We start from the raw sequence: 10,274 nt of genomic DNA, 5'->3' as shown, positions 1-10,274 counted from the left end.
CACTCTGAGTACAATACAGTATAGCAATTTGCCCCCATGCTCCCATCCCTCTCAGGACTCTGTCATCTCAGGGGCTGGGTATGATATGGAGGTCAGCTGAGTTCCTGGGAATGAAACCTGCTTGCATGTCCCTTTCCAGGCCAGTTTCTTTGTTGATTGCAGCTGGGCTGCTTGCACTCACGGTGCCTCCAAGGAAAAGCACACCAGAAGCCAGCCGGAGTGAGTCATCATTCATTCAGTGAGTTTAACCAGGAGAAGGAGAAGACATGACGAGCCGGCTCGTCACTCCTCTCATTGCTCACGGGAGTTTCCTCCACTTGTCCTTGAGGGGGTGGCTCAGAACCAGTCTGTAAAGGAAGGAAAGGTTGACAAATGGAAGAGGAAAAGACAAACTGCATTACAATCCTTAAGATTTCACAACACACAGAAAACCAGAATGAAGTAGGAAAGAGGGGAAAAGGCAGGGAGTACGAAAATTTGGAGAGGCCAGTCAGACTTCTAACGCCAGAGAAGTCAGAGGCACTTTTGCCACAGACAGTGGCAGCGGAAGGATTACATGGGGTGAGCGTGTCACACCTGTGCAAAGGGCTTAGTCCTGATTTGGACGTCTGGAATATTATTGCACCGAAGGTGATAACTGTCTGTTTGAAAGGGATCCTGAGCCAGCTTGGCTTGTGTAGCTGGGCCTCCAGATTGATGTGGACAGAAGCCAAAAGTTATTGTCAGTGCATTGCCACTCAAAATGATACTTGTTCTGCTGTCATGAAATCTGCCTTGGATGTGTTTTTTTTTTTTTCTTGAAAGTCTTTTAATATTCATTTAATTTCAATTTCACTCAGCCCAAGAACAGGAAATAAATAATACAGATACACAAGCTTCTGCTTATATCCCAGGCCAAATTCTGCCTTCGTTTGCACAGGTATCCTACGCTTACAGTAAAAAAAAGGAATCTGGACATGATATGCTGTAGCTGCTAATCACGGGAATTATTATTATTCTTTAAATTAGCTGAGTATTTAACAGGCCAGTATGACACAGAGAAATATTTTTACTAGTCCCAGTGTTCTCAGATCCCTTTGGCAGAGAATTGAGGCCAGCCTTGTGATAGTATCAGAAATCCTATTAAAGATAGACTATACAAAAGTGGGTGATTTGGTAGCTAAGGGATGCCTTGTGTCTTCATAATTAAAATCATAATTAAAATTTAACATGTAATGTACAGGATTTTTTTCCCCTCTGTATTCCCAGATATGCACATACTTTATTGTACATTCTTAAAATTAAAATAGCCAATACAGCCAGCCTTCTCTGTGCAGAGTTTCATCTTACTTTGAGAACTTCAGCATGATTTCAGGAGAACTATTTGATGTGAAGACACTACTTGAGAGAAGGAAAATGACAGAGCAGTGTCCTCTGAATTTTAACGTCTCAATCATTTATAATACTGTCCTAAAATGGAAAGTTACCAAAGCAGTGATGCTAACAGACATATCCAGGAACAAACAATGAAGCAGGGATGCTTGTGAGGAACTGAAGCATGGGATGGATGATTTTCCTAAAGATTTTTGTAAGTGCTTGAAGTGTACCGCAGGAATTAGTAAGAACTAATGGTATGTTAAGTATAAATTGGTTGCTGGGCTTCATTCCAGTTACTACCTATTTGAGTGTTGTGACACCAATGACAAGACAGCATGGAGGTATGAAAAAAGTAGCTCCCTATTTCTTTATTTATATTTAATTACAGTTTTAGCTCCTTTTTTTAGAACCAGACCTAGACTAGAATAGCCTTACTTGTTCCAGTGAAATTCTATCTGAGAATCTGCTTTAGTGTTTGAAATATGGACTAATCTTTGGCTTAGATTCCATTTTCAAAGCAAGGCACTCACTGCTACTTACTGCAAAATGTAGAGCTCAGAAAGGATTTTTATGGACAACGTCTTGCAGAAGAATACAGCTTTTGCTTGACGACTTTATCATGTACTTTAGTGAGAGCACAAGCATGGTGAAAAATCTGGAAGAAACAGCTACCTACTTGAATACAAAAGTCCATTTTCAGCAATGCAGATGAGTAGGGTCATCTTCCAGGCTTATGCAAAAGTATTGTAAAGAATCAGGCCCATGGGGCCAGATCTTCAGCTGAAAAGGCGGGTAGCTAATTGAGTCCTGATTGTAGAAGATCTGCCTCTCAGCCCTCAAAAGTGCTGAACGCAAACCTTTCAACCCGATTACAGAAGTCAGGCATCAGCAGTAAATACATGGCTAGACTTTTTCGGTCGTAAGGGATTCTGTGCTCTCTTGATCTCAGCAGATGCAGGAGCATAGGTGGTTTATTACTCCTTTGCAATGTTGAAAATTTTGCCTTTTATTTTTGGAAGGACAACCAGAGTGCCTGGACTAGCTAAAAGTCATTCTGAAATTGGTTGTGCAATTTTATGCACTGAGTCCTTATCAGTGTGTGTAAACAGGTGTGGGACAGTCCTCCTCACTTCTCCTTGCTCTGCAAAGGAATAGGACTGGCAAGAAGTTTAAAAAAATTTCCTGCATTTTTATTCTTTTCAACTTAAAACCACACTGGTGCCCTGCCATTTTTCTTTCTGTGCAAGATGGACTTCATCTAGCACTTCTGCTTGCTATTTCAGCCAGCCATTATCCAGACGTAGACATTAAACTGAGCTTTACTTTGAAACAAAGATCTATCTATGGGCTTAAAGTTAAGTAGCATGTTTCATAGGATTTGGACCTAAGATATTAGAAGAAATAAAGCACAATGTAATGCCTGAGAACGGCCAGGTGACTGCATTACCTTGTTAACTGTCACTGCTGGTACTGCATTTCAAACAAAACAATCTTTGTCTGCATCACTGCCAAAACTGTATTTCATAATGTGTTAACTCCTTCATATTCTGCTCTGATGACATCTTCCTGTGTCAGCAAAACAATGTTGGAGCTCTGACACATTCCCACTGGGTTTGGCTGGATGAAGCATTTACTCCCTGCACCTCTCTGGACTCAGCAGGCTGCCAGTCTGCAACACCTCAATGTGCCTTTCCAAGACCAATCATTTGCCATCACACCCAGCCAGGAGTGAAGCAAGCACAAAGCTGACAATAGGGCCATTCCTCAGCTTTTAGACTTGTGTTTTCACACCTGTGACACTTTAGCATTTGTTCTCTGAGTCATTACAGTGACTGAGGTACATTATCCTCACGGGAGGTGAGAGACCATCAAAAGGTGCCAGGAGCAGCTCTGTCCACACTGTTAAGTCCGTTCCCCACTTCCAGTGACAGCCCACACAACTCAGAGTTATACAGTGTGCTGGGATTGTGTGAGACAAAGATTTCAGCTGTAGACTTTTACAGAAAATAACTTTTTTTGAACCAGGTGGTGATTCTGAAAGGTAGAAAGCAGAACAAGGTCTCCTCAGTGTCAATGGGATTTGAGCACCCACCCCCTCTGTAGGTGCTTGCAATCTTGTCCCAGATCACCTCGCTCTCCCTGTTCCCACAGCCCTACTCCGCTGCCAGAGAAAAGCTTACTGCTGAACATGGCACGGCCCTTGCCACATGCCTTTCAGATGGTTCAGATTCAACACTTCATTCTGTCTGTTCATTGCTATTAGGTAACTGTTAAGCTTCTACCCAAGCTTTATCTTAGTCTTGGAGATCTCATGGGCAGGGCTTGTTTTTTCACATTACCTAGAATAACAAGTCCCAACCCTTGGGTCCCTAACAGTAATAAGGAATAACTAAGGTGTTTATCTCAGATGACATTAATCACGCTAGGCCAATGCTGAGAGAGTGCTGAATACTTACACTTTGATTTATATTTTCCCTTGTGGTGTTGAGTGACATCAAATGATGCTTTCAGTAAGCACCAGGAATTTTCACCAGGCCAGCTCATGAAGCAGGGAGGGAAACACACCCTGCATGACTGATGGTTGGATTTGTTTTTCCCATAAGCAAAGTCCAGGCTGGAGTTTACATGTCAATTCTTTGGAAATGCTGAGCAACCACAACTCCCACTGAGCAGCCATTCAGCACTCGTCAGCATCTGGCGCACTAGTACTGGCATGAATAAACAGTATAAGGGTCTCAGTGTTTAACCTGATGAGTCGTTTCAGGTTGCAGGTATTCAGCATCTTTCAGCATTTGCTTCCTTAAGGAGAGAACTACTTAAATCTCTATGAGGTTCTTGTAAAGAGTGTGGAGGAGAGGAAAGGGGTGAGTGGGATGGCTTTGTCATAATGTTTTCATTTATTAGGACTCAGCAGTTATCCTATTTGTGCTGGGGTAAAATAGGCAGTCTAAGCCTTGTAGAAATTTGAAACACGATGAAGTCTGCATGCTATTTTCTGCTTTACCACCACTAATCTCCATAGCCTTTAGGTACAAAGACTGGGATCCATGTTATCAAACATCAGTCATCCAGAAACAAGATATCCACTCAAGCAAACTGCATTCATCCCCTCTAATGGGAGTGATGAGAGAAAGGCACCACCAGAAGGTGATTTGTCCCACCCTAAAGGAAGTATCTATAGGGTGGATTGTCCTCTGGAGGTACGTTTCTCTCTACTGACTCTAGAGACACTCTTGGTGACTGAGTTAGATGAGATCTGGCTTTTAAGTAATTACACCAGAAAGATTCCAGCCAAATACTTCAGGATATCAGAAAACTGCTTGGTAGGAATTGAGATTTTTGACTACACTATTACTTTTTACGAGATCAGTAACTCTTAAATTTAGGAAGCAGGGAGCAAAGGTGAAGGGTCTTCACAGTCTTCTTCAGTTTTTTTTTTTGTTTTGGCAATTTTTTGCTTATTTTTGATGGCTTCTGATAAGGTAGGATTGGGAGAAGCAATTCTTATAATGGCCCTTGGGTTATATCACACTAGCTTGCAAGGAGATGTGAGAAATAAGAGGGTTGAAATGGTTGTTTCCTCCAAGGCTGTAGGTCACTCACCCGTATATTTTATCCAGATTAAGCATAACTAAGTGATCACAATTTTTTGTAATTGATCAGAAAACAGAAATGGTTGCTGGTTTTATGCTGGCTGCAGGAGAATAAATTATGACTTTGTTGACAAAGGAAAAATGACCTCCTCACATTTTTTTGAACAAATATCATTCTACCTAGTGAATTTGTAGTAGTTGAACACTCTGAGTCACCTGAGTGTGTCATTTCTGACCTAGTGCTGGATTCTCCGAAACTGTATTTACCATCTTGTGGAATCATGGTGTCAGTTTGACTGAATTAATGAGAAAAGTCTACATTTGTAGTGAAATAGGTGAGAAAGGAGTGCATGTGGTTTATTAGAAGTAATTCTAATTGGGGTTATTTCTTACAACAGTGCACATGGATGCATTGGTTGGTTACAAATAGCCCTCTTGTACAGCTGTATTAATATTTTCTGGAGCAACAATGCTAACCAAAGCAGGTCCTGCCACTTGGCTCCCTATCCACCTCTTCCCGCTTTGCCTCCATGGTTCACTGTGCATTTGCATTGCTGTAGCTGTTTGCAGGGCTGTGCTAAGAATGGGAATATCACTGGAATTACATCAATATTTTTGTTGTTTTTTGAGGTGAAGGAAGATATTTTTAAACCTGGACCATTTGAATGATTTGATTCCAACACAGCCCAATGAACAGCTACCTCAGTACAAATGCCACGTGGCATCTGGGCAGGAATAAGAAGCAGGGCCATTTGGTAAGAAACTCCTAAATCACCTTTGCTGCCAGAGAAGAAAATTGATCTACAGTCTTAGAAGCATGTGAACTACCCAATGCCTTTACTGCCTCCTCTTGTTCCAGCAGGAGAGCAAGAATGTGAATTTGTTAGAAAATGTGGGTCTTGGAGAGAGAAGCAGTGAAAATGACAGGCTTCTTGCTTCTATGGTTTCTGTAGCCTCAGAAAATGAGTGAGAAATTAAACTTAATTCCGATATTTTAATTAGCATGTTTAGAAAAAAACCCAGTGTTGACAAGAACAGGAATGATTAAAAAATGCTAGCTGGTAGCAAAGGCATCACTGAATCTGTAGGCTACGTTTGTCTGACTCAAATGTCAAGTGTTACACTTTTGGCACTCAACTCTTCCAGGCAGCGGAAACAAAGGGAGCACAACAGGTTATTTTTAAATATTTTAAACTTTAGTTCAAGCATTTTGTTTTCATATTTTTATGCAGTCTAGCTCCTTCAGCATAACACCTGGCAGCTGTCACATATATCACAACAATATTGTTTCAGGCTAAGAGGCTGCTTATTTTATATGGATCTTTTTTATTAGCGGGAACCAGCAGAATATTCTCTGAAATAATTGCTACGATTATCTGCTACAGAAACACATATGGTGGTAGACAAAATAATATGCACAGACAAGATCCATCAGTCACACCACTAGATGTGTCACGCTCTTAATAATGGTCAGTAATGAATTTTAAAAGTCCATTGGGAGGAAATGCCTTTCTTCAATAGGTTTTCATTATATTGCAATTAACATCGTGTGGTTAATGTCTAATGCAATGTCTTACATAATGAGCTTAAAATGACTAAATAAAGTTCAGAGGAAAACAGCCTGGCTAGCTTATTTTGGTATAGGATTCACACATCTCCCATGGGATATGGAGGTCCAGACACTTGAACTAGAGGTGGAAGCAGTTTTAGAGATGGTGTGAGAGAGTGGCTTTCTCCTGTTACTGGGGACAAAGGAAATACAATGCCATTATTTATGCCACATATCTTTTTCATGACTCAAACAACAAAAAACCAGAAATAAGACAGTTATTTAATATTTCACCCACTGCTGCTCCTCATTGGCATTACTTTTTGTTGAGAGGGATTAGCTACAGATCTGCACAAAACCTAGTCCTGCCACTGTCCAGGAAAATGCAGAAAACCCAGGAGGAGAGTCTTACAAACACAGGCATATTAAGGCTGCATGATCAGAACGGTCTTTCCTGGATCTATCCACATATCATTCTTTGTTCCTCTCACAGAGAAGTTTTTGAGGACCTCCTGATTAATGAGCCATCTATCACTTATGCTCCCTCCCAGCCCTGCTGGAGAATTGTCCAGCAAGGAAAGGATCATCTTGGGAAGGTGCAGGAGTAAGCAGTAAGTGCTGGCCACCAGTGCCAGAAAGCTACTCATGGTTACTAGTTCTCTCCTCTTTCTCCTACTTCTGCTTCATCAGTCAAGTAGATATGACTTCAGATCAACAAGCTAAATGTGAAGTAAAGACTTTCCAAGAACTTCTCTGTGGCAGTAACCCATCTAATCCATGTCAGAGAAACTTCACTATTAGCTTTCAGGGAGAAGCAGCAAAACTAGTAATGGTGTAAAATCATATTTGTCTCTATCACATAGTCTTTGCTTTGAGTAATACAGTGTGCTGTAAATTAAAGCTTTTTCTTCCTCTTCAAATGGTATTTTTCCAAATCCAATGAATGAGACAGAGTGCCAGTTCAAACTGTGACTCACCCTGGTGCTCCATTCACAGGATCAGATAATGGAGCCAGTGTAGCTGCAAGGTGTGTAGACACTCACCATGCCTTGGGGGTTGGAGCACTGCTCACATTGTGAGTGAACGAGTTAGTTAGGCTCTTGTACGTATGCGGGGGGTGGTATGTGTGAGCTGCGGACACAGCACACCTTCTCTGAGAGACAAAAAGAGACTGATGGAGATGCAGGAAGAAAAGCCGGAATGTCAGCTAAAGCGACAAGTTGCCATTCTTTAAAGTCAGAAAAGGAAAATCTTGGCCACGGTTAAAGCATTTTTTCCTCAAGGAAGGCAGTGGAGAGGGAGGTGCTGATCTCCTCTCTTTGATGGCCAGCGATAGAACATGAGGAAATGGACTGAAGCTGCATTAAGGGAAGTTAAGGTTGGACGTTAGGAAAAGCTTCTTCACTGAGAGGGTGATCCATTACTGGAACAGGCTCCCCAGGGAAGTGGTCACAGCACTAAGCCTGTCAGAACTCAAGAAGCATCTGGACAACGCGCTTAGTCACGTGGTTTAGTTTTACGTAGTCCTGTGAGGAACAAGGAGTTGGAGTTGATGATCCTTAAGGGTCCCTTCTAACTTGAGGTATTCTATAATTCTACAATTTTTCCCTCATCACCTGTTGCTGCTGCCCCTTTTCGTTAGTGTGCTCATTTTTCCATGTCTTTGTTTGCCTCAATTTTCTCCTTACCATGACCACAGCAACTGAGGCTGGTAGCGTAGAAATGACTGTATTCCAACAACAATGCACTGCTCAGTGAGCAGCACTGTGACTTCCTGGACAGACATCGGTCGTATCACGTCTCACACTGTAGTCTCTGCTCACCCATTAACAATGCTGACTTGCCCGCACAGCACTTGGCCAGCTGATGTGCAAGATATTAAATCAAGCTTCCTTCTGCCCATCTCAAACTGTTCTCACGTGAAGTCCAAGGAAGCTGTGATAAATACTGCTCTTAAAGTCTCAGATTCAATCATAGTTATTGATTAGGTTGTTAGGGAGTATAGAGCATAGATCTCAGGCAGCTATCACCAGAGACAAGCTTTGAACTGACCTGCATCTGGCGGGCACCAGTTACATTTTTTAAAAAAGAAATTATTTATTTTATAAAATTAAATTATGAAATTGTGCATAAATATAAAAATTAATATATTTCAAAAAAGGAATCTGGTGCCAGACGTTGAAAAGGCTCACCAGCACTGATGGGGGAAACAACAGCTGCGTTCCTCAGTAAGGTGTTTTGTAATAGAGCGAGTCAACCAGCAAGTGTTTCATCATGAAAAACAGCCACTTCTTCCATGTGAAGAAGTGCTGAGCCAGGAGTGCTCTAAGAGACTGAGTCTGTATTTTGATCACCACCTTTGGTAGTTGAGATAGACTCAGGCAGATTTTATAGGGTGCTTTCTACACTAAAAAGAACAATGAGAAATCCAGATCCAGGACTCTGAGATCCTCATCCTCTGCTCAGTCAAAGGTATGACATCTATGCTGTGCATCTGTAGCACCATTTGAACATTGCAACACCTATCTACCCCCATTGGCTTGTAATCTGGGATAGCGCATTTTCTGGATTAGTCACTGGTCTCTACTTAATGATGTGAAGATTATCATAAAGATATCAGGAAAATATATCACCTAGAAGGCGTCTAAGACTAAATCAATACTGTTTGATATGTCCCTCTCTTGTTTTTCTGCTTCATTTTGGATGTACATGCAGCCCCCCAACCTGTAATTCCATTTTGAATGCCAGGTAGGTGTGTACTGAATCCTGCAGGGTGCTGCGGTACAGCCCCTCGCCTGCTCACAAGTCAGGAAATCCCGAAAGTGACTTGATAGAATATCCAAACACAAGGACTCAGGAACAGTTTACTAATTACCACCAGTGGGATTTTCAATCAGCTAGGCTGGTATTTAAACATTGATCCATCTCTAATGGTCACAGCACTAGAAGCCCTGCTTTCCATAGATGAGCGTATGGCTGCACTGAAAGCCTGAACTGTCTCAAGGCAGTAGGATGACAACTAACCCAATATCTTGCTAACAGATGGCTTGTGTTGTTGTTGCCATAAATCTACCATAATGTAATGTAAAACAGCAACAGTTCATCCATGATTAAGAAATATCTTTGTTTACACTCTGTTTTCCTTTCCAAACGCCTTAACAATGAGCAGAATGAGCAATGCTTGGAGGAGGAGGTCGAGTGGAGGTAGAATTCAGTATGGAAATGAGCTAGTTGCAGAAAGACAATGTCTAGGTGAGCCTGGCTTTGTATTAATTTGAACAAGAGAAATAATTTTGTTTATGCTGTCATTGTGGAAGTCCTTTTGTTAGTAATGGACCAAAAAAAGGTGAAATATACATAAATCAGATGGTATCTATGACTCACCAGACAAATCACAGAGCAGACTATTTGAGGTAAAACTTCAGGTGGAGTATTTGCCACTCATATTAATTATGAGAAATTGTTGTCTGAAAGCTGGTCTTAATGCATTGCCCTCACGACTCATCACTGCTGCTTCTGAATCACTCAGATAATTCTCAGAAGCAAGGGAGAGAGAGGTGTTGAAAGAGGAACAACCAAGACTTTCCTGATTTTCTCTGCATGTATTTGCTAAACTGAGGAAAAATGATATCTTACCTGAAGCACAAAGTCAAGATGCAAAATGGAAATTTACAGATAGAATTTGCCACCAGCTGAACAGCTGGAGTGGCCTCAGACCCAGCTGCTATAACCGAGCCCCAACTCACTGAGGCAAATAACAGAGAAGCAAAGGGAGA

The 10,274-nt window shown here is 41.5% G+C and overlaps 1 protein-coding gene across 2 annotated transcripts in view; it reads right to left on the bottom strand.

Moving 5' to 3' along the window:
• Nucleotides 1–223: 223 nt before the first annotated feature.
• The window catches only part of TRIM55 (tripartite motif containing 55), a 37,779-nt gene continuing 27,728 nt past the window's right edge, over nt 224–10,274 (bottom strand). Inside the window, exon 9 of one of the 2 annotated variants that reach the window (XM_010082320.1) lies at nt 224–347. In XM_010082320.1, the coding sequence (XP_010080622.1) occupies nt 228–347 (120 nt within the window). In that variant the 3' untranslated portion in view covers nt 224–227. The remainder of the gene's footprint in view (nt 348–10,274) is intronic. The other variant, XM_010082319.1, reaches the window with a different exon arrangement.

The sequence above is a fragment of the Pterocles gutturalis genome, unplaced genomic scaffold (genome assembly GCF_000699245.1).
Source record: "Pterocles gutturalis isolate BGI_N339 unplaced genomic scaffold, ASM69924v1 scaffold25004, whole genome shotgun sequence".
NCBI classification, from domain to species: domain Eukaryota; kingdom Metazoa; phylum Chordata; class Aves; order Pterocliformes; family Pteroclidae; genus Pterocles; species Pterocles gutturalis.
This window is presented reverse-complemented; position numbering and strand designations above follow the sequence as displayed.